General features: G+C 42.8%; 1 protein-coding gene across 2 annotated transcripts in view; it reads left to right on the forward strand.

The window, feature by feature from the left end:
• Positions 1-25976, forward strand: part of LOC110489727 (melanoma receptor tyrosine-protein kinase) — a 51428-nt gene continuing 25452 nt past the window's right edge. Inside the window, exons 1-2 of one of the 2 annotated variants that reach the window (XM_090199419.1) lie at positions 106-281; positions 24394-24562. Coding sequence is in view for 1 of the 2 variants with exons in the window: in XM_021562519.3 (XP_021418194.2) it covers positions 203-281 (79 nt within the window). In the remaining variant the exon portion in view is untranslated. Of the gene's footprint in view, positions 282-24393; positions 24563-25976 lie in introns of both variants that reach the window. The other variant, XM_021562519.3, reaches the window with a different exon arrangement.

Consider the following 25976-nt stretch of genomic DNA (forward strand, 5'->3'; position numbering starts at 1 on the left):
GACTGCGATACTAGAGACGGAAGAGGACCAATCACCGGGAAAAGAGAGAGTGCCAGTTCAACGAAGTCCCACCCAAATAGACTACACCTCTTACCTCCCCTGGACGTAAAGTGGGGGTAGATACATCACATAAAGGGGTTCGCCCAAGACTATGGATACATTTATTCTCTAATTTCATTGAATATAACACATTTTGGAAACAATGCGACCTGAAACTGGAATAGTTATTGCTGCCTTGTTCTGCATGGGCTGCTGCGTGACACTGACAGCGCACAAGAAAGGTAGGTGTGAGACCGACTTTGCTTGTGGGGAATTTGGTAAAATGTGGGAATTAGTACTAGGTTAGCCTAGGCTACTTAAACGGAATGTTTGACACGGAATTCTAAATGACAATGCTTCTTCTACTGGATATAACACAGTAACCTGTTTATTGGTCGGGGGGAAAGTCTGCCAAACATTTTTTTTAAAGGAGACATCCACATCATGTAGCTTAATTCCGAAGACGTGTCACATGATTTCAATAGTATTTATCTCTATTGATCAGTAGACAAACTTATATAAACTTTAAACTTTAAAAAAATGCAAATTAATAGCCTACAATTGAGAGCTATTTAGCCTAATTTTCTGAACACCTGCTTAAGGACTTTATATATATACATAGAGCTCTGCAATGTTTGTCCCTGTCACTGCGTTAGTTTTAAGGCTATTTCTAACCAAAATAATACTTTTCATTTTCTGAACAGAAACACTATGACTATAGGCCTAAACTAAAGCTGCATCATCACTCCTTACACATGAAACATTACACATCAAACTTCAAATTAAATGCAATAGTCTATAGTTTATTTGTACCTAATTAACCCACAGGCGTTCCAGAACTGCTTTCAGACTGTCCATTGCCTGTTCCATGTCTAAACTGTCTTGGTACATTAGCCACCACTGGGAAAGAGGAGACCAAATCTGGTCCTGTGTTGTGCCAAAGTGGGTCTCCAGTCCAGATGGTGGTGATGACAGACGGGGTCCCCCATGGAGCAGGGACTGCCCCTTGTCCCCCTGGCTCCTCTGTGGACAACCACCTGCAGTAGGAGACCCTCTGATCTGGCCAGAGTGCTAGCTGTCTGGGACTCCCGCTAGTTTGAAAACACACCAGATTGTTAGCAGATTGTGGAAGTGTCTGATCTGGTTAGGCATTTGTCTGGGGTTGTTGGGCAGCCAGGTACACATTTCCATTCTAACCAAAATGGATGGACAATTCTGGTATCTATTTTATTCTGCTCTACATTTCTTGATTTTTAAGTGCAGTCAGAGAGATAGACAGTGTCTCTGGTTAAAACATTATAATATTAGACATATTTAGCAGTCGTTTCCTTTATAAACTGTGATTTAGAGGAAAGAACATGTTCCGCTTGCCAGATGAATTCAGTCATATTAGATGTAGGTGAAATGGAATTGGTGGTAACAATGTCTATTCCCTTTTTTCATTCACTACCTTCTACAGTGAGCCACTATAAAGTCTGACATGTTTTATCATTTATGATGAAGAATGATTTTTCCTTTTTGGGTAGCCTACTAAAATGGATGTAAATTGAACTATAAAATGCTGACATGATTTTCTTATATTTTGTTTCTGTAATGAACAGACGTCATCATACTAGACAATCATTTAGTTATTGTTCATCTTTGAGTAAGAATAGCTGACTGTTCCTTTTCTTTGACTGGCCTCACACAACAGCTTGAAGAAACGGTAGCTCCTGGAAGGACCCTTGCTTAAGGCTCACACCCCAATTATCCTGGTTTGTGTCTATGGCAATTAGTGTTCCTCTTCAGTACATTGTTTGAATTGAATTAATTTGTCATCATTGACTTCTTAGACATGTTCCCTCTGTTTCCACTATAACACAGACTTCTAAAAATACATATGGAATTACCACTGCAAATAACAAGGATCATTGGTTTATGAGTATAATTGTGATCCTCAATGTCTTAGAGAATTAAATAACTGAGTGTTAATAACAACGTAACAAGGTTCTTGATAAAATGAACGCAATTATTTAATGCAAGTAAATAGCTAATTTGATTGGAAGACCCATCTCAAATTGGTGAATGTATTGACCTTCTCATATGACAGTGGTTCAGTGACGTTTGCTGCTGTTTTGATTCAATGGAAGCTATTGTTCTCTAAAGCTCTTGCCAGGTTCTCAATTGCAGCCGTCTGCATTTCAGGGTAATTTTATTGTGTCAAGGGTCCATCATGGGTTTTGTTTTGTTGTGCAGCTGTTACATATTATTTCAATGCATTTGAGGAGAAAGCTTTTTCGGCTCCCATTTTCTGGAAGCATGTTATTCCTGGTTTGACATACTTAGCTGAAGAGATGCCAAGGTATTATTATTATTATTGTTCATGGATATTAATAGACCTTACCAGATAGCCTTAGCATTGAGATGATACTCTCAGTGAATGGTGTCCTCTTTCAATGCAGAGAAAAGCAAAAGAGGGAAATAAAACAGATTTGTTGTCCTGAAAAGTAGCACTGACCTCCACTCCACTAGGCACTTATAGGACTTGTTAGGGTAGCAGGGTAGCCTAGTGGTTAGAGTGTTGGACTAGTAACCGAAAGGTTGCAAGTTTGAATCCCTGAGCTGCCAAGGTACAAATCTGTTGTTCTGCCCCTGAACAAGGCAGTTAACCCACCCTAGGCTGTCATTGAAAATAAGAATTTGTTCTTAACTGACTTGCCTAGTTAAATAAAGGTTAAAAAAAATAAAAATAAATAAAGGTTAGGTGTGCATGATAAGTCCATCAAACTCAATTTGTGGCATCAGTCTAATGACCAGCCCTGTGTTTTAGCCTCTGGCACGTTTTCCTCTTTGAGAATCTGTTGACAGAGGACAACTAAAGCATTTGCCACTCTGAACCCTGTGAGTTTACCCAGTGGCCTCTAACAGACTGCATGTGTTGTAAAAACAGTGAAACCAGCCAGCCGCACAAGGCTCATCTGGCCTTTACCCATTAAGAGTGTCTGCTAAATGAATGCTCACTAAAAGGTCTCACTTGGTGTAGTGGGGAAGAACTACAACAGCAAACCAGATAGGTATAGGGCACACACATGACTGAAGGATTTTATAGTAGAAGCACCATAGACTACCAGGTGCATGATGAAATTGTTTTTTTTTTTGTATCAACTCGGAGAAGGTACGGTGGAACTCGGAATTAGGTATCATAAGGTCTTCAAGTGGAAATCTACATATTCTGTCTGTATGTCCTTTCTTTGTGTCTGGTTTATGCGGTATCTCAATTTGAATTGCAATGCCGAAACGGTAAACTCTTGGCTCGTGCTGCCGTTGCGTATTAAGAAGCAAAGAGAACAACACAAAGGTAACATACATTTTTTAACGGAAGCAATGTATTTGAGAAATGGAAACATTTCTTTCTTTCTCGAAACATGTGGAGTCAAGTTCTGGGCGGAATTTCCCTCGGCTCCATTTGTGAGAGTGTTTTACCCATCAACCTGTGCACTCTAACCCTACCTGGAATGCCTTTAACACCTCTGTTTCAAATGTTAAAAGGAAGTATCAATGTACATTGAAAAGAAGTTGGTCAAATGTCAAACACCTCCCCGTTTCTTGGAAGTGATTGAATATTTTGAAGGTTTTGTTTTGATATCACAATTATTCTGATTTTGGAAAGGTGTTCAGTTGGTTGGATGACCAGACCATGCCTTTATTACCGTTTTAGTTTTTCAATCTTTTATATGTTCTTTAGACCCCTGTCGAAAGAACACAGTGTCCGTTTGACTTGTGGAACCTTAAACCACCTTCCATCAGGTGTTACAACAAGAAGGTCCTGATATATGGCCTTATATGACAGTGAGCAGCATCCAAGCTGGTAAACAAATAACTTTGAGATTTGTTTCTCTTCTATCATGACTTGGATTTTGTTGATTTAGTGTTGTTTAGCGTATATTTTACTAATCTGCCTAAATAGCTCCGTGGCTGTGTCTACGGCATTAGTTCTAATCAGCTATGTCTATGGTACGACAAGGACACTGTCCAGCCTTGGCATTTGGCTCCAGAGTCTGTCAAAATGCTGGCCTCTCAAGCATAAATCGTCTATTCCCCGAATTATATGTCCTCTCCAACCAAGGAGGGCAGCTTTCTCATTGCTGTTTTCACAATCCCGTTTTCACTAGGCGAAATCGAACCTTTTGAGAATTAACCATATATCAGTATTTGCTAGAAATGAATTAGAAATCAATTTGAACACTTTAACATTTGACACGTGGTGCCACATATGATTCAAGAACAATGTCAATACAGCACTTGTTAGCCATTTAGGCATCCTCTGTTATTGAATGTGTGGAGAGTAAATAATGCTACATTGATTTTAGGCCTGAATATCCAATTATATCACCCAGGGGGAGGTCAGTTGTGTCTACTCTGTAACACTTATTGGTGTTAGTCCAATAACATCATATCTCACAAATCACGGCTGCTCTGTTGGTTGAATTGCAATCAACTTATTTAGCTCGAAAAATTCTGGCAAGCAAATGTTTTGGCAAGTATATGAGGGAATACTTTTTTTTAATGAACATAAAGATAAAACAAGGGTGAAAGACAGTTTAATGCAAGGTCAAGTTTAAATTAAGAGTTTTAGGATTAGGCTTTTTTCTGTGTGTTTTATTCCCAACTTAACAAAAACAAGTGCAAACTTGTTGGTTGGTGCAAACACTTCTAGATACTGTGGGTATAGGAAAATTGGCAATTCCAAGGTAATGGAATCTCACTTAAAATGTATGCCAAACAAAAACCATTGATTTCAAAGTTTAGCAAAGCACACTACTCTATACACAAGGACTACTTTTAACAATTTACACATTTTGTTTTACAAAAACACATTTACTGGAAGAAATGTGAAGATGCAAAGTTGAGTAAAAAAAAAAAAATCCGTATTTTATGTGCCCAAGTTTTCCGAAAACAATGTTAAATATCTGCTCTGAATTAAGATTCAATGATGTCTGCAGAAACAATGGTGTCAGCTATGACATGACACATTGCCTTCACAATACAGTACAGTAGAGAACAGTATAGTACAGTTGAGTATAACTAATTGATAGGTCTACCTTTACTTGTTACATCTGTGAACATTCATTATCGTCCCTCATTAGGTAAAGGAATTTCAAGGCAGAATGCAATGTTTCTGAAAAACTTAGAGAAGGCAGAAAAAAAGATCAAAAAGTACATGATGAAATGAGTTGGCAAGGATTTTTCAACAGTATTGTTTTTTGATGTGTTTCTAATACCTTTTAAAAAAAACTTTTCCATATGTTTGACCAGAAATCAAAGCCTTTGCTTATTCCCAATTTTTGTGATGGGAAATGGTTGAAAATATAAATATGCCTTAATTAAAAAATATATATATTGACACTTTCATTTGACAACCATTTTTACATGAACCTGTGAACTTCACGTTAGTGCTCATGGGTCCTTTTACATGGAAATGACTAAATCTCTAGTATTGTCACGGCCATTGAAAGAAGTGGACCAAGGTGCAGCGTGGTGAGCGTACATTTTCCTTTTATTATAAAAATGTCGCCAACAAAACAACAAACGAGAAAACAACCGTGAAGCTTACAGGGCAAAATACCACAAACAAAGTTAACTACCCACCCTGAAGGAGGGAAAAAGGGCTACCAAAGTATGATTCCCAATCAGAGACAACGATAGGCAGCTGTCCCTGATTGAGAACCATACCCGGCCAAAACATAGAAATAAAGAAACATAGAAAACAAAACATAGAATGCCCACCCCACATCACACCCTGACCTAACCAAATAGAGAAATAAAACGGCTTTCTGAGGTCAGGGCGTGAAAATTATCTATTTTTACATGAGCAGACTTACAGATTTGTGTTTTCCCCTGGGCTTAATCCCCTTATTTTCATTTAGCAAATCATAAAAGTAATTTATGGGACAGACCAGGCTAGATTAGTTTTGGCTGGAAAAGATTCCACCAAATCCCAGGATAAATAGCTGTAAATAAACTGTTAAAAGAGACCATTGTCAGGCTTAGATTCACTTTTTTTTTCATGTTGTCCTTATGTCCAGTAATAACTACAGCAATTGGTGTGTTGAAGTAGAACAGGAGTGGTCAACCCTGCTCCTGGAGAGCTGCTGGGTGTGCAGGCTTTTGTTCCAGACCTTCCCTACACTCCTGATTTTTACTAATCAGCTGCTCTTTAGGTCTCGATAAAGAGCTGATACTGGTGTATTAGGGCAGGGCTGGATCAATAACCTGCCTATCCAGTATCTCTCCAGGAAGTGTTGGCCACCCCTGGAGTAGAGATCCTCTCTTGTCTTGAGTTTTGAGTATACTATCTCAAACCTGGTGCTAGACAGTTGTTCTCTTCAAGTTGTCTGAGTCCTATCAGTGTCAAAACAGGTTTAACTCAGATATACGCCAACACATTTTCAATATATAGCCCTTTTTTAGATGTAATATAAGTCATGTGAATTTTAAGCAATGACCGCAACGTTTACTCTCCAATAACCCTTAGAAAACACACTGACAAACAAACCATTATGCTATTTTATTTCATCTGAGGCACTTCAGTGTTTCTATAGATACTACATATGTGCCTCCTCCTTGTTAACTGCACTATCTAATTTAAAGCAGCCTTAATGTAATTTGCTCAAATTCAATATAAAGCTGCTGTTACACATTTCTGTCTTTCTTGGCAACATTCTTGGACCTAAAGGGGGACTGCTCAGTGAATAATATTATTGTCTCTTGCTACATACGCTGTGAGAGACAGGGAGACCTTATCTGATATTCTCGAGTCCATGGGTTGCGAAATTCCGGATTGGGGGCTGAAAAAACAACTTCCTGTCACTGGGTTGATTCTTCTTATGTGGTGTTCTTTTCATATGTAAAGTTTTCAGACCAGTCAGTCATGGTGATGGAATGCGAGACATTCACCTGGGAGAGAAGACTTTTCGTGATCCTATTGAGATAAGAAGCAAAAAAGCCCTTCTCCTATTCTTTCAGAGTGACAACTCCTCCTGTTGTTTCAGCTCAGGTGTCAGATTGCAGATGGCATTTTTTGGGGGGTGAAAGATTCCACCTAGACCCAATGCTTCGAATTCATCTGGATCTAAGATTGTTATCACGTAGTGTACCACACCTTCTCATTCACAAAAGACAGGAAATTCATCCAAAATAGAGTCAAAAGAATGGCAGGATGAAATATTTAACAATGAATATGTGACAGAGTGAATCCAGTTGTGAGACTTACTGGATGTGTGACATGACTATATGTTACGTCTCTAATATGTCTCTAACGTCTCTACCCACTGGGCACACACTGGTTGAATCAACGTTGTTTCCACGTAATGTCATTGAACCAATGTGGAATAGACGTTGAATTGACATCTGTGCCAAGTGGGTAATATGTTTGAAGGTCTAAACAATTATGTTGATTTTTCTTTCCTCAATTTGAATCTTCCTCCCTGCTTTGACAAACAAGGCTTGTTTTTTTTTTTTTAAATCCTCATTGGCCATGACATGTTGAAACATCAGGGTCACCTGCCTCTGGCTCAGTTCAGTGTTCATTTTTGACGGATTTCACCTTTTTTAACTAGGGTCTGGTTTTCAGTGAGGTCTAGCGTAATTTCCAGATGAATAAATGAATCCCAACTCAAACATCCTTTATCTGCCATAGAGCACATCCTAATGTCGAAATACCAGGCGTTTGTTAAACAAGACATAGTGTACATAACAAGTGTTAGATGGGTCACTTGACTCGTGCTTGATGTGGGAGGACAGGACAAACACTTTTGAACGGCTGCTCTACATCAGGATCGATAATGCACTTGCGACACTAAGTGGTGGGCGTCAATGTTAATAATCTCCTGTAAATCTCATTGATTCGTCCCTAGCAAACCTATCGATTTCCCACCCAAAAAGGTTTGTTTGACCGACGTATGTCGGACTCCCGCAAATGCACACAAAGTGATATTCTGCATTCTAAAGTGATATGCCAAGTTGCTAATGTACATGTGTTATCCATCGTAGGGTCTGGCTGTAGAGATTTAGAGCAGAGACACCAATGCTGATGCTTTGTTATTTGACACTTATTGATTGTGAATGATGACCCACACTTGAGGTGAGGGATGTGCAAACAAGTGCCAAGTTGCCTCCTCTTGCAGGAAATGACCAACGTTCATGTGTGTTCATGCATGCCAAGGCAAGACAGTGACTAGTTAGCTAAAGCCAAAACAGACTGGCACCCAAGCTAGTCAAACAAAACCCCACAATTCTACAGACTGTAAAACTCTAGAAAGAGATTCAGAATTGGTAACGCCCTCTATTCTTGATGATACCACGTTCCCACAGTAGACACATTAATGAGAGAAAAGCGTCGACTGGGGGGGAATAGAGAGAGTAGAGTCAAAAGGATGACTGGATGAAATATGACTTACTGGATGTGTGTGGTGGGGGGGACTGGAAAAAGAGCTGAGTGAGTGATAGAGAGTGAGAGTGAGAGTGAGAGTGAGAGTGAGAGTGAGAGAGAGCTTAGGGTTAAACGGCAAAGCACAGAGAACAGGGTCGCCGGTCATTTGGAAAAGGGTAAACAACAGAAAGTCCAAGTTCTCTGGCCTTGAGAGGGGAACACTGGGGATAAATATGTTGGCCAATTATCTGAACCATGTGCTTCTGCTGCTCCAAATGCAGTCTCCTGCCTACCGCTGAGATTTTCACGCTTTTCATTAGCAAGAATCAAGGGGGATACGGTTAGAGTTATCAGCCCACAGCATATTTACAGTATATTAGTGCCTCAATGTAATTGGTTTATGCTAAAACACTTATCCCTACAACAACCTTCCTGCACTGTGCACACTGCATCAGAAAGACTTGTCTGTCAAATACTTAAGCTGTGATTGACAGTGTTACCCCTTTACTTTATTGTACCAGACACATACAAGCTATCTGCCCTTTTCAGCTTAGAATACCCACCGATTAAACTTCAGTAAGATTAGCACTTGGGAACTGATTAAATTGGTGTCAGCTGACCGGTCACAGTCAGTAATACCCAAGGATCAGGAAACCCTGTTATAGTAGAAGAATGTTGTAGAGATGGAATGCACATTAACTCTATTATTGAGTTAATGAGGGGTGGCTAATGGCTATCATGCGCTTTCCTCGTAATAAGTGTCTACCACCAATGGAATAGGCTCACTTTAATACATACAGATGTAGGATCTTAATTTGATCACCCTGTTGCAGAAGAACTTTCATGCAATGCAGGAAATGTAAAACTTGTAGTGTATATTTGAGGTTTAAAAAGGCTTCTGAAGTTTGTATTTTCCACCGACTTGATTTCCCTTACAAAAAAATGTATTAACCCCTACAAAAATGGCCATTAATTATAATTCACATAATAACTCACATTTCCTGTTGCTGCATGATTATTTTCCTGCTCTAGCAAACTGTCTCAAATTAAGATCCTACACACATACTACATATAGTTACAGTGTCTTCAGAAAGCATTCATACCCCTGACTTATTCCAGATTTTGTTGTGTTACAGGCTGAATTTTAAAAAAAAATAAACATTTTTTTTACACACAATAGCCCATAATGACAATGTGAAAACATGTTTTTAGAAGTTTTTCCAAATTTATTAAAAATGATTTCTTGAAATACAGAAATATCTCATTTACGTAAGTATTCACAACCCTGAGTGAATACTTTGGCAGTGGTTACAGCTGTGAGTCATTCTGGGTAAGTCTCTAAGCGCTTTCCACACCTGGATTGTGCAACATTTGCACATTACTCTTTAAAAGATTATTCAAGGTCTGTCACATTGGTTGTTGATCATTGCTAGACAATCATAATCAGGTCTTGCCATAGATTTTCAAGTAGATTTAAGTCAAAACTGTAACTCGGCCACTCAGGAACATTCACTGTCTTCTTGGTAAGCTACTCCAGTGTAGATTTGGCCTTGTGATTTAGGTTATTGACCTGGTGAAAGGTGAATTAATCTCCCAGTGTCTGGTGGAAAGAAGACTGAACCAGGTTTTCCTCTTGGATTTTGCCTGTGCTTAGCTCTTTTTTTTTATCCTGAAAAACTCCCCAGTTCTTAACAATTACAAGCATACCCATGACATGATGCAGCCACCACTATGCTTGAAAATATGAAGAGATTTTCCAGAAACATAACACTTTGTATTCAGGACAAAAAGTGAATTGCTTTGGCACATTTTTGCAGTATTACTTTAGTGCCTTAATGCAAACATGATGTATACTTGTATTCTGTACAGGCTTTCCATCTTTTCACTCTGTCAATTAGAGTAGTATTGTGGAGTATTTACAATGTTGTTGATCTATCCTCAGTTTTCTCCTATCACAGCCATTAAAGTCTGTAACTGTTTTAAAGTCACTGTTGGCCTCATGGTGAAATCCCTGAGTGTTCCTTCCTCTCTGGCAACTGAGTTAGGAAGGATGTACTTATCTTTGCAGTGACTGGGTGTATTGATACACCAGCCAAAGTTTAATTAATAACTTCAGCATGCTCAAAGGGATATTCAATGTATGCTTTTTTATGTTTACCCAATAGGTGCCCTTCTTTGCGAGGCATTGGAAAACCTCCCTAGTCTTTGTGGTTTAAACTGTGTTTGAAATGTACTGCTTGACTGAAGGACCTTACAGATATCAAATCAATCTTTATTTGTCACCTGCGCCAAATACAATCATTTGATTTGAGATAATTGTATGTGTAGGGTACAGAGATGAGATAGTCATTAAAAAATGATGTTAAACGCTATTACAGCACACAGATTCCATGCAACTGGTTATTTGGCTTGTTAAGCACATTTTTACTACTGAACTTATTTAGGCTTGCCATAACAAAGGGGTTGAAAACTTTTCATTTTTAAATAATTTGTAAAAATGTCTAAAAAGAAAGCTCAACTTTGACATTAAGAGGTATTGTGTGTAGGTCAGTGACAAACAAATCTAAATGCAATCATTTTTATATTCAGGCTGTAACACAACAAAATGTGGAAAAAGTCAAGGGGTGTGAATACTTTCTGAAGGCACTGTCCATTTGCATCAGCAATTGCTCCATAACCTGTCATCCAGGTTCACAATCCAGCATTAGCATCAAATATCCCCCGTGATATGCAACTTTTCAGGGATGTTAGGAACCAGTATACACAAGCAGTTAGGAAAGCTAAGGCTAACGTTTTCAAGCAGAAATTTGCATCCTGTAGCACATACTCAAAAAAGTTCTGGGACACTGTAAAGTCCATGGAGAATAAGAGCACCTCCTCCCAGCTGCCCACTGCACTGAGACTAGGAAACACTGTCACCACTGATAAATACACTATAACTGAGAATTTCAATAAGCATTTTTCTACAGCTGACCATGCTTTCCACCTGGCTACCCCTACCCCGATCAACAGCCCTGCACACCCCACAGCAACTCGCCCAAGCCTCCCCATTTCTCCTTCACCCAAATCCAGATAGCTGATGTTCTGAAAGAGCTGCAAAATCTGGACCCCTACAAATCAGCCGGGCTAGACACTCTGGACCCTCTATTACTAAAATGATCTGCCGAAATTGTTGCAACCCCGATTACTAGCCTGTTCAACTTCAGTTTTCATTGCAATTAAGAGCAGTTGGAAGCCACGGAAGGAGAGTTGTATGGCATTGAAGCTTGTCTGGAGGTTAGTTAAAACAGTGTCCAAAGAAGGGCCAGAAGTATACAGAATGATGTTGTCTGCGAAGAGGTGGATCAGAGAATCACCATCAGCAAAAGCGACATCATTGATGTATACAGAGAAGAGAGTCGGCCCGAGAATTGAACACCGTGGCATGCCCATAGAGACTGCCATAGGTCCGGACAACGATTTGCCACATTGATCTCTATCAGACAAGTAGTTGGTGAACCAGGCGAGGCAATCATTTGAGAAATACAGTGGGGTAAAAAAGTATTTAGTCAGCCACAAATTGTACAAGTTATCCCACTTAAAACGATGAGAGAGGCCTGTAATTTTCATCATAGGTACACTTCAACTATGACAGACAAATTTAGAGAAAAAAAATCCAGAAAATCACATTGTAGGATTTTCTATGAATTTATTTGCAAATTATGGTGGAAAATAAGTATTTGGTCACCTACAAACAAGCAAGATTTCTGGCTCTCACAGACTTCTTCTTTAAGAGGCTCCTCTGTCCTCCACTCGTTACCTGTATTAATGGCACCTGTTATGGTGAGTGAATGAGGACCCAAAAGCGAACTAACTTAAACAGAGCTTCTTTAATAACCAAACATAGGTAGGCTCAGATAGACCGGCAGATTCCGACAGGACAGGACAAGGTTACAGCAAACATGACGATAGTCTGGCTCAGGCATGAAACACAACAAACAAGAATCTGACAAGGACAGGAACAGAAACAGAGAGAGATATAGGGACCTAATCAGAGGGAAAAAGGGAACAGGTGGGAAACGGGGTGAATGGGTAGTTAGAGGAGACAAGGAACAGCTGGGGGAAAGCGGGGGAGAAAAGGTAACCTAACAACGACCAGCAGAGGGAGACAGGGTGAAGGGAAAGGACAGAGACAAGACACAACATGACAGTACATGACAGTACCCCCCCACTCACCGAGCGCCTCCTGGCGCACTCGAGGAGGAAACCTGGCGGCAACGGAGGAAATCCTCGATCAGCGCACGGTCCAGCACGTCCCGAGAGGGAACCCAACTCCTCTCCTCAGGACCGTACCCCTCCCAATCTACGAGGTACTGGTGACCACGGCCCCGAGGACGCATGTCCAAAATTCTACGGACCCTGTAGATGGGTGCGCCCTCGACAAGGATGGGGGGGGGGGGGGAAGACGAGCGGGGGCGCGAAGGACGGGCTTGATGCAGGAGACATGGAAGACCGGGTGGACGCGACGAAGGTATCGCGGAAGAAGAAGTCGAACTGCGACAGGATTAATGACCCGAGAAATACGGAACGGACCAATGAACCGCGGGGTCAACTTGCGAGAAGCCGTCTTAAGGGGAAGGTTCTGAGTGGAGAGCCAAACTCTCTGACCGCGACAATATCTAGGACTCTTAGTTCTACGCTTATTAGCAGCCCTCACAGTCTGCGTCCTATAACGGCAAAGTGCAGACCTGACCCTCTTCCAGGTGCGCTCGCAACGTTGGACAAAAGCCTGAGCGGAGGGGACGCTGGACTCGGCGAACTGAGATGAGAACAGCGGAGGCTGGTACCCGAGGCTACTCTGAAAAGGAGATAGCCCGGTCGCAGACGAAGGAAGCGAGTTGTGGGCGTATTCTGCCCAGGGGAGCTGTTCTGACCAAGACGCAGGGTTACGAAAAGAAAGACTGCGTAAGATGCGACCAATAGTCTGATTGGCCCGTTCTGCTTGACCGTTAGACTGGGGGTGAAAGCCGGAAGAGAGACTGACGGAAGCCCCAATCAAACGGCAAAACTCCCTCCAAAATTGAGACGTGAATTGCGGACCTCTGTCCGAAACTACGTCTGACGGAAGGCCATGAATTCTGAAAACATTCTCGATGATGATTTGTGCCGTCTCTTTAGCAGAAGGAAGCTTAGCAAGGGGAATGAAATGAGCCGCCTTAGAGAACCTATCGACAACCGTAAGAATAACAGTCTTCCCCGCTGACGAAGTCAGTCCGGTGACAAAATCTAAGGCGATGTGAGACCACGGTCGAGAGGGAATAGGAAGCGGCCTGAGACGGCCGGCAGGAGGAGAGTTACCGGACTTAGTCTGCGCGCAGACCGAACAAGCAGCCACGAAACGACGCGTGTCATGCTCCCGGGTGGGCCACCAAAAACGCTGGCGAATGGAAGCAAGCGTACCCCGAACGCCAGGGTGGCCGGCTAACTTGGCAGAGTGAGCCCACTGAAGAACGGCCAGACGAGTAGGAACGGGAACGAAAAGAAGGTTCCTAGGACAAGCGCGCGGCGACGGAGTGTGAGTGAGCGCTTGTTTTACCTGCCTCTCAATTCCCCAGACAGTCAACCCGACAACACGCCCCTCAGGGAGAATCCCCTCGGGGTCAGTGGAGGCTACTGAAGAACTGAAGAGACGAGACAAAGCATCAGGCTTGGTGTTCTTAGAGCCCGGACGATAAGAAATCACGAACTCGAAACGAGCGAAAAACAGCGCCCAACGCGCCTGACGCGCATTAAGTCGTTTGGCAGAACGGATGTACTCAAGGTTCCTATGGTCAGTCCAAACGACAAAAGGAACGGTCGCCCCCTCCAACCACTGTCGCCATTCGCCTAGGGCTAACCGGATGGCGAGCAGTTCGCGGTTACCCACATCATAGTTACGTTCCGACGGCGACAGGCGATGAGAAAAATACGCGCATGGGTGGACCTTGTCGTCAGAGAGGGAGCGCTGAGAAAGGATGGCTCCCACGCCCACCTCTGACGCGTCAACCTCGACAACGAACTGTCTAGAGACGTCAGGTGTAACAAGGATAGGAGCGGATGTAAAACGATTCTTGAGGAGATCAAAAGCTCCCTGGGCGGAAACGGACCACTTAAAGCACGTCTTGACAGAAGTAAGGGCTGTGAGAGGAGCTGCCACCTGACCGAAATTACGGATGAAACGACGATAGAAGTTCGCGAAGCCGAGAAAGCGCTGCAGCTCGACGCGTGACTTAGGGACGGGCCAATCAATGACAGCTTGGACCTTAGCGGGATCCATCTTAATGCCTTCAGCGGAAATAACAGAACCGAGAAATGTGACGGAGGAGGCATGAAAAGTGCACTTCTCAGCCTTCACAAAAAGACAATTCTCTAAAAGGCGCTGGAGGACACGTCGAACGTGCTGAACATGAATCTGGAGTGACGGTGAAAAAATCAGGATATCGTCAAGGTAAACGAAAACAAAGATGTTCAGCATGTCTCTCAGGACATCATTGACTAATGCCTGAAAGACAGCTGGAGCGTTAGCGAGGCCGAAAGGAAGAACCCGGTATTCAAAGTGCCCTAACGGAGTGTTAAACGCCGTCTTCCACTCGTCCCCCTCCCTGATGCGCACGAGATGGTAAGCGTTACGAAGGTCCAACTTAGTGAAAAACCTGGCTCCCTGCAGGATCTCGAAGGCTGAAGACATAAGAGGAAGCGGATAACGATTCTTCACTGTTATGTCATTCAGCCCTCGATAATCTATGCAGGGGCGCAGAGACCCGTCCTTCTTCTTGACAAAAAAAACCCCGCTCCGGCGGGAGAGGAGGAGGGGACTATGGTACCGGCGTCAAGAGCTACAGACAAATAATCTTCGAGAGCCTTACGTTCGGTAGGCCGACAGAGAGTATAGTCTACCCCGGGGGGGGGTGGTTCCCGGAAGGAGATCAATACTACAATCATACGACCGGTGTGGAGGAAGAGAGGTGGCCCTGGACCGACTGAACACCGTGCGCAGATCGTGATATTCCTCCGGCACCCCTGTCAAATCACCAGGCTCCTCCTGTGAAGAAGAGACAGAGGAAACAGGAGGGATAGCAGACATTAAACATTTCACATGACAAGAGACGTTCCAGGAGAGGATAGAATTACTAGACCAATTAATGGAAGGATTATGACAAACTAGCCAGGGATGGCCCAAAACAACAGGTGTAAAAGGTGAACGAAAAATTAAAAAAGAAATGGTTTCACTATGATTACCAGAAACAGTGAGGGTTAAAGGTAGCGTCTCACGCTGAATCCTGGGGAGAGGACTACCATCCAGGGCGAACAAGGCCGTGGGCTCCTTTAACTGTCTGAGAGGAATGTCATGTTCCCGAGCCCAGGTCTCGTCCATAAAACAGCCCTCCGCCCCAGAGTCTATTAAGGCACTGCAGGAAGCTGACAAACCGGTCCAGCGTAGATGGACCGACAAGGTAGTGCAGGATCTTGAAGGAGAGACAGGAGTAGTAGCGCTCACCAGTAGCCCTCCGCTTACTGACGAGCTCTGGCCTTTTACTGGACATGAAGTGACAAAATGACCAGCGGAACCGCAATAGAGACAGAGGCGGTTGGTGATTCTCCGTTCCCTCTCCTTAGTCGAGATGCGGATACCTCCCAGCTGCATGGGCTCAGCACCCGAGCCGGCAGAGGAAGATGGTAGTGATGCGGAGAGGGAGGCGACGAAGATCAACCCGTCGCTCAATGCGAATAGCGAGTTCAATCAAGGAATCCACGCTGGAAGGAACCTCCCGGGAGAGAATCTCATCCTTTACCTCTGCGCGGAAACCCTCCAGAAGACGAGCGAGCAAGGCCGGCTCGTTCCAGCCACTGGAGACAGCAAGAGTGCGAAACTCAATAGAGTAGTCTGTTATGGATCGATTGCCTTGACATAGGGAAGACAGGGCCCTGGAAGCCTCCTCCCCAAAAACAGATCGATCAAAAACCCGTATCATCTCCTCCTTAAAGTCTTGATACTGGTTAGTACACTCAGCCCTTGCCTCCCAGATTGCCGTGCCCCACTCACGAGCCCGTCCAATAAGGAGAGATATGACGTAGGCGACACGAGCAGTGCTCCTGGAGTAAGTGTTGGGCTGGAGAGAAAACACAATATCACACTGGGTGAGGAACGAGCGGCATTCAGTGGGCTCCCCAGAGTAACACGGCGGGTTATTGATTCTGGGCTCCGGAGATTCGAAAGCCCTGGAAGTGGCCGGTGGATCGAGGCGGAGATGGTGAACCTGTTCTGTGAGGTTGGAGACTTGGGTGGCCAGGGTCTCAACGGCATGTCGAGCAGCAGACACTTCCTGCTCGTGTCTGCCTAGCATCGCTCCCTGGATCCCGACGGCTGAATGGAGAGGATCCGAAGTCGCTGGGTCCATTCTTGGTCGGATTCTTCTGTTATGGTGAGTGAATGAGGACCCAAAAGCGAACTAACTTGAACAGAGCTTCTTTAATAACCAAACATAGGTAGGCTCAGATAGACCGGCAGATTCCGACAGGACAGGACAAGGTTACAGCAAACATGACGATAGTCTGGCTCAGGCATGAAACACAACAAACAAGAATCCGACAAGGACAGGAACAGAAACAGAGAGAGATATAGGGACCTAATCAGAGGGAAAAAGGGAACAGGTGGGAAACGGGGTGAATGGGTAGTTAGAGGAGACAAGGAACAGCTGGGGGAAAGCGGGGGAGAAAAGGTAACCTAACAACGACCAGCAGAGGGAGACAGGGTGAAGGGAAAGGACAGAGACAAGACACAACATGACAGTACATGACAGCACCTGTTTGAACTTGTTATCAGTATAAAAGACACCTGTCCACAATCCCAAACAGTCACACTCCAAACTCCACTATGGCCAAGACCAAAGAGCTGTCAAAAAACAAAATTGTAGACATGCACCAGGCTGGAAAGACTGAATCTGCAATAGGTAAGCAGCTTGGTTTGAAGAAATCAACTGTGGGAGCAATTATTAGGAAATGGAAGACATACAAGACCACTGATAATCTCCCTCGATCTGGGGGCTCCATGCAAGATCTCACCCCGTGGGGTCAAAATGATCACAAGAACGGTGAGCAAAAATCCCAGAACCACACGGGGGGACCTAGTGAATGACCTGCAGAGAGCTGGGACCAAATTAACAAAGCCTACCATCAGCAAGGGCATTGAAGATGAAACGTGGCTGGGTCTTTCAGCATGACAATGATCCCAAACACACCGCCCGGGCAACGAAGGAGTGGCTTCGTAAGAAGCATTTCAAGGTCCTGGAGTGGCCTAGCCAGTCTCCAGATCTCAACCCCATAGAACATCTTTGGAGGGAGTTGAAAGTCCGTGTTGCCCAGCAACAGCCCCAAAACATCACTGCTCTAGAGGAGATCTGCATGGAGGAATGGGCCAAAATACCAGCAACAGTGTGTGAAAACCTTGTGAAGACTTACAGAAAAGGGCATATAAAAGGGTATATAACAAAGTATTGAGATAAACTTTTGTTATTGACCAAATACTTATTTTCCACCATAATTTGTAATTGACCTTTGAAAATTATATTTTGCCATTCTAATGTATGGGTTGTTGTCTTACAGTGGATGTAGCTTGTGTCATGATGAGTAGGAGGAGGATGGTATTATTATTTTCCATCTCCCTCTGTCTTTCCACTACTCTGTCTGCACAGCTTCCCAGGCAACCGCCACAGCAGGAATGCTGTGATACATAATCAGCTTTCCCAAGGTAAAGGGGGGATATGCTGTGAAGCCTAGGAAGACAGACCTAGCAGAGTCGCAGTTATTCATTTAAAAAATCTGCATCAATTGAGCATTTCAGGCACACAAAAAAATCCAAATCCAAAACAAGAAAGAAAAGGTGCATGACCAAATATTGCATATTTCATATTGAGTACTTTTTAAAAAATCACATCAACACTACAACAAATTGCTTGCATCATAACAGTAAATGAAAGGAAATTAAATTCACTGCCCATTTAACAAACATTTCTCTTTTCAAGAACATTACTTTATGTAGATGGGATCCTGGATCTATTTTTAACGAGGTCACCCTTGATCCAGTGCCAGAGGTGGGGAAGCTGTGCGAGCTGTCCATCCCAGGACCCCTGTCTGTCCAGTGTGAGAGGTCTGGCAAGGAGGCCATAACTGGATTGGTCTCCCGCTTCAATCTTGGGGGCGACTGAAGCCAAGTGGGTGACTGAAGCTTGCATGATTGAAGCGTGGTACATGGATCCTCCTCTCCTCCCCATCAATCTCTGTAGTTGGTTGCATTTCCTAAAGCCTAAGTAAATCACTTTTATGTGATATGATATCAGATTTTGTTACTTTGTATGTATATTTTTTCAAGCATTCAGACGGGACATGAGTGTCACAAATTGTACGAATCAATGGATCCTGCACACTGTAGGGTGACCGGATGCCTACATTAGGCCTATGGCTCTTTTCTTTCTGTAAATGATGTCTCACCATTATTTCTCATCTGTTCATGTAGATCAATATTTCAGCTATTCTGACCTACTGCAAATGATCAAATAAATGTCTGATCAAAACATACAGTTCTGAACATATTGTCATCTATAATGCTAATGCAGAGGCACCAATACATTGTCCAGTACACTTTTTGTATCCTGTGTTCATGTACATGCTCTTATGTCTAAGCTTCTAAGGTGACTCAGGCTTTACTAATTATTGTGAAGTGTATTAGTGAACTGTATTCTGCAGTTAGTTACAAAACAAATGCAATTTTGTATTTCTGTTGTTTGTCTGATATCCAAACGGTCCATGATCAGCACTGTTGACATTTTGCAGAGAAAGTGTGTTGAGGCATACTATTTAGGCTCAGAATGACATGTGGCCCATTGTTTATCTCCTCATCAATGACATGGCCTATTGTTTACCTTGTTACCTGGCAACGACCACAAGAGTGTTTCAAAGAGCTGCCAGTCAAGCTCCCTGCCCAATCAGGCTGTTCTTTCAGGCTTTCTGATAGTTAGAAATGAGAGAAGGTACAATTTCTTCAATTCTGAGCATTTTCATTAAAAAAAAATATTATCGGTGATGTTTTAGTCATTCAAAGGCTATTATTACTTGGGAAATAGGATGCCTGTGTGGAACCTTATAAGACAGCAGGATTGAGGGGCATTCAGCACAACGGGCATTTTTAGCAAGAACATTGAATGAAACGAAAAGGCCCTTTCCTCTCATTATTTCTTCTCCCTTGTTCAGCCAGCAGTCTGAGAGACTGTTTAAAGAGACAGCGGAGGTGAGTGGGAAGGCCGCAGTTAGTCCGTTCATCCCATTTCCTATGCGAATGAATGACTGGGACCAGGTGTGTTTCTGTAATATAGAGAAAGTGTGAGTGTGTGCATGTGTGCACTTGTGTTTGTGTGCGTGCGTGTTTGCGTAGACTGTACAAACCCTCTGTGACCGTGAAGCTCCTCTTATCTCAACAACCAGTGTCCACTCACTCTTCCATCTCCCTTCCTCCCCTCCCTCCATCCCTTTCTAGCACTGCCCAAAGGATACATGGCATAGACTCAGGGAATTCCACACTTCTCTGTGAGGAGGGAGGGGAGAGGCAGGCACACAGGGGTGGACAGAGGAGAACTCTGAGGGAGGAGAGAGGTCATCTGTGGACCGTTACACATGGAAACTATGACTGGAACTTTAGTTCTATATTTTCAGCTAAGACAAATCCCTTTCAATGCCTCTTACAGAAAACAATGGATATAATGCAAACACACAATTGGCATCATCAGTAGTTGCAATGTCAGCTAAATGTACTCATACAGTAGGTGTAAAGAAAAATGTCAATTGAAATTATAAAAAAAGAGTGAGATTGCAGAATCTCTCTCATATAGCCCCATCCAGTACAACACACACAGGAACTTCTTCCTATGAAGTCTGGCATGGCCTTGTAGTCGAGGATTTCCAAGTTAAACAATCAGCTGAAACCTGTTGTCACACACACAAGTTTGGGGTCACTCAGAAATTCTTGTTTTTGAAAGAAAAGCAAATTTTTGGTCCATTAAAATAACATCAAATTGATCAGAAATACAGTGTAGACATTGTGTTAATGTTGTAAATGACTATTGTAGCTGGAAACGGCATATTTTTTATGTACATAGGCGAACAGAGGCCCATCATCAGCAACATCATCAGTTCCAATGGCACGTTGTGTTAGATAATCCAAGTTTATCATTTCAAAAGGCTAATTGATCATTAGAAAACCCTTTGAAAAATGTTTATATTTGTCAATATTCATGAATGAAAAAAAAAAAAAGGTTTTGAAATGAAAATACTACTCAGTGGCTATCAACAATAACAAAGCATTCTCTCCACCACTGTTTCAGTGTAAAGCATGGGGATGGGCCTAGAGAAATGTTACCAGACTCAAATTCAAAGGCAGCGCTATGGATACAAGGACTGGCCATGCATGATATCAAAATTATAGTTTTAACCATGTTTTGTTTATGCTAAACAGTGTTTGTTTACAAACATTGGAGTTAAACAAGTTCTATTTTGGGTTCTGATGTGGTATGACAGTTGAACTAAGCGCATGAGGCATTTAAACGGTATATTCTTCAAGAATCAATGGACGCATACAGTGCATTTGGAAAGTATTCAGACCCCTTACCTTTTTTCCCCACATGATATTACATTGCAGCCTTATTCTAAAATTGATGAAATCAAAATGTCCCTCAATCTACACACAATACCCCATAATGACAAAGCCAAAAAGGTTTTTCGAAATTTTGCACATTTATAAAAAATAATACCTTATACCTTACCTTATAAATATTCAGACACTTTGCTATGAGACTCGAAAAAATTGAGCTCAGGTGCATCCTGTTTCCATTGATCATCCTTGATATGTTTCTACAACTTGGTTGGAGTCCACCTGTGGTAAATTCAGTTGATTGGACATGATTTGGAAAGGCATACACGTGTCTATATAAAAGGTCCCACAGTTGACAGTGCATGTCAGAGCAAAACCAAGCCATGAGGTCAAAGGAAATGTAGAGCTCAGAGAAAGGATTGTGTTGAGGCACAGATCTGGGGAAGGTTACCATTTCTGCAGCATTGAAGGTCCCCAAGAGCACAGTCGCCTCCATCATTCTTAAATGGAATGAGTTTGGAACCACCCAGACTCTTCCTACAGCTGGCCACAAGGCCAAACTGAGTAATTGGAGGAGAAGGGACTTGGTCAGGGAGTTGACCAAGAACCCGATAGTCACTCTGACAGAGCTCCAGAGTTCCTCTGTGGAGATGGGAGAACATTCCAGAAGGACAACCTTCTCTGCATCCTCCACCGATCAGGCCTTTATGGTAGAGTGGCCAGACGGAAGCCACTCCTCATAAAAAAGGCACATGACAGTCAGCTTGGAGTTTGCCAAAAGGCACCTAAAGGACTCTCAGACCATGAGAAACAAGATTCTCTGGTTTGATGAAACCAAGATTGAACTCTTTGGCCTGAATACCAAGCATCACGTCTGGAGGAAACCTGGCACTATCTCTACAGGGAAGCATGGTGGTGGCAGCAGCATGCAGAGAGATCCTTGATGATAACCTGCTCCAGAGTGCTCAGGACCTCAGACTGGGGCGAAGGTTCACCTTCCAACAGTACAACAACCTTAAGCACACAGCCAAGATAATGCAGGAGTGGCTTCGGGACAAGTCTCTGAATGTCCTTGAGTGGCCCAGCCAGAGCCTAGATTTGAATATCTCTGGAGAGACCTGAAAATATCTGTGATGCAACGCTCCCCATCCAACCGGATAGAGCTTGAGAGGATCTGCAGAGAACAATGGGAGAAACTTCTGCAAATACAGGTGTTGTCACGCCCTGACCGTAGAGAGCTTTTTATGTCTCTATTTTGGTTTGGTCAGGGTGTGATTTGGGTGGGCATTCTATGGCCTTTTTCTATGTTTTGTATTTCTTTGTTTTGGCCGGGTAGGGTTCTCAATCAGGGACAGCTGTCTATCGTTGTCTCTGATTGGGAACCACACTTAGGTAGCTTTTTCCCACAGGGGTTTTGTGGGTGGTTATTTTCTGTATTAGTGTTTGCACCTTACGGGACTGTTTCAGTTTAATTTATTCTCTTGTTATTTTGATTTAGTGTTCAGTTCAATAAACAAACATGAACACTTACCATGCTGCGCTTTGGTCCGACTACTCTTCCTCATCCTACGACGAAAGCTATTACAGGTGTGCCAAACTTGTAGTGTCATACCCAAGAAGACTCAAGACTGTAATCGCTGCCAAAGGTGCTTCAACAAAGTACTGAGTAAAGGGTCTGAATACTTATGTAAAATGTCATATTTCTTTTATTTATTTATTTTTTGATAAAATGTCTAAAAACCTGTTTTTGCTTTGTCATTATGGGTTATTGTATGAGGGGAAAAAACTCAATTTTTAGAAAAAAGGCTGTAACGTAACAAAATGTAGAAAAAGTAAAGGGGTCTGAATCCTTCCCCAAATGCACTATATAATAAAGTCCAAAAAGGGATGTAACAACTACTGATTGCCCTTTTAAAAAATACAATACTATGAACAGAAATCTGGAAACACTGGGCAGTAACTAAACCCCCCCGACACCAAAATAAAAAAATATAAAGTTTAATTATTTGTGGAGCGTCTGAGATAATTTAATTCACTTTCTTTTCATTCTATTATAAACTAACACCACCAACATCTGTCCACCCCCATCATTCTCTCCAGAGTAGAGCCACATGTAAAAGTGATTGAGCTCCAGGAGGAGTACGACCCACCCCTCCGGCCCTCATCCCCCTCTTGTCCTTTGGGAATGTGTCTGTGGGAGGAGGAAGAAGAGTGGGAAGAGAGGATGACAAGGTTTGAGTGAGGGGTATGAGGCCGGATGACCGCAGATGATGATAGACTTAGGAAACAAGCTTGATCCTATTACAGGAAGTGTGTGGAGAAAGGGTTAAGGGTCAAGTCCTTCAGGGAGTGGAGTATCCAGAGGTAGGGGAGCTCTACAGTAGTGCAGGCTACAGCAGTGCAGGGAGAGTCTGCAGATCGGACACAGATATGCAGTTATGCACACACATACACAGGCAAGCGTACACAGGCAAGCACACTTAGGAACTAAGGGCGAGGATGTGCTTCCAGATGTCAGATTGCCCCAGAATGACATTGACCTGAACACTGAAGCAGCGTGGGGGGAACAGATACAAAACCGGGAGAGAGGGTGCAGCTGTGTTTACCTTAGTGACATCTCTGAGTGAGGCCTGCTTAGAAGCACACACACGGAGCTCAATGTACACTAATACTGTATGCATGTGAACTGCAGTTACATTAAAGTACAGTTAGAGTAAAGTTCCATCTAGAACATTCTATTTAGAGTTTTATCTTCTATTTTTGATGTAAATAAAAAGCCACCTATCAATACAATCTAGGATAACGAAGGTGATCCTGCCAGAACATGAAATACGACGGCTGTGTAATCAATCCAAGGGTCAAATGTTATTACACGTTACAATGCACATGCATTATGATGGCAGTTGTTTAGTGGAACGGGGGAGGAGGGGTACTGAGGTTAGGATGACGGAGCCATACCTACACACTAATATTTTGACTTGGCCTATGATTTTACTTATAATGAAGTTAAAATGATTGTTCTAGACCTAGGAGCTTGCAACTTGTTAAGTTAAAAGCGGTTTCTTGAAGAATGACTTTCCTGTCTACCTTATTAACCACAGCATGACTCTCTGAAAAGCTCTCGCTAAACTAATATGAACCACAAGCTAAGCTAAACTAATATGAACCACAAGTATATCAGACTTATTAAATGATTTGTTTGGCTACATCCTCATGCTCATGCTGTGAGCCCTGTTGTCTGGTCCCAAGATAAATTACACAGGGACTTTGTCTATTCCCTTACCAGCTGCTTCCATCTTCTCCCTCACCTCCCACTGACTACAGCATCTGCCTCTAAAACTGTGAGTGTGCGCGGTCAACTCAAGATACCCTAGCACAGGCGGCGTGCAACTCTCCACACCATCCAGAATTCCTACCAGAAATACAGCCTTTAACAGTTCTCCTTGGAAGAACAGGTACATTCAAATAAGCATGTGTTAACTAACTAACTATAGGTGTCCCCCAAAGAATCTGAGCGACTTATGCCAGTTGAGACACAATGATGTTAGAGTTTCAGAGGGCAGCAAAGTGCATGTGTGGGAGAGCTTTCTTTCTCTCCTTCCAGATGATGGAGTGGTGAAAATCCCTCCTTAGTTGGCGTGTAGTCTGCAGCAGTGTAGACGTTAAAGATCAACCTCTCATCTCCTCAGAACCTGTCCAACCTGTTGTGGAGACTCTCTGTAATGGCATATCACTTTATGTCAGGACTGACAGTCATTATGTCACCATTACGTGCACCTCAATACCACTAAGTGGTACTGTGCCCACAGTAGGTTAGGTTTCATGGTGATGTTTAGTAGAACTTTGTTTGGAAATGTAGTTTCCACTAAATGATGTCTCTCATCCAAAAGTGGAACTCTGTTGGAATCATTATGTAAATGACTCCTACAGTTAACATGAAAGCCAAAGTTTGATGTATACAATTAGCAACTAAACTTCCATAGTAGAGGTCGACCGATTCATCGGAATGGCCTATTAATTAGGGACGATCTCAAGTTTTCATAACAATCGGAAATCCGATTTGGCTGATTTTTTAAAAATGTATTTTTTTACACCTTTATTTAATCTTTATTTAACTAGGCAAGTCAGTTTAGAACACATTCTTATTTTCAATGACGGCCTAGGAACGGTGGGTTAACTGCCTTGTTCAGGGGCAGAACGGCAGATTTTCACCTTGTCAGCTCGGGGGATTCAATCTTGCAACCTTACAGTTAACTAGTCCAATGCTCTAACCACCTGCCTCTCATTGCACTCCACGGGGAGACTGCCTGTTACGCGAATGCAGTAAGCCAAGGCAAGTTGCTAGCTACAGTGGGGAGAATAAGTATTTGATACACTGCCGATTTTACAAAGCATGTAGAGGTCTGTAATTTTTTATCATAGGTACACTTCAACTGTGAGAGACGGAATCTAAAACAAAAATCCAGAAAATCACATTGTATGATTTTTAAGTAATTAATTAGCATTTTATTGCATGACATAAGTATTTGATACATCAGAAAAGCAGAACTTAATATTTGGTACAGAAACCTTTGTTTGCAATTACTGTAGTTCTTGACCAGGTTTGCACACACTGCAGCAGGGATTTTGACCCACTCCTCCATACAGACCTTCTCCAGATCCTTCAGGTTTCAGGGCTGTCGCTGGGAAATACGGACTTTCAGCTCCCTCCAAAGATTTTCTATTGGGTTCAGGTCTGGAGACTGGATAGGCCACTCCAGGACCTTGAGATGCTTCTTACGGAGCCACTCCTTAGTTGCCCTGGCTGTGTGTTTCGGGTCGTTGTCAAGCTGGAAGACCCAGTCACGACCCATCTTCAATGCTCTTACT

Source organism: Oncorhynchus mykiss, chromosome 15, assembly GCF_057628025.1.
Source record: "Oncorhynchus mykiss isolate SJ-2025 chromosome 15, ASM5762802v1, whole genome shotgun sequence".
NCBI classification, from domain to species: Eukaryota; Metazoa; Chordata; class Actinopteri; order Salmoniformes; family Salmonidae; genus Oncorhynchus; species Oncorhynchus mykiss.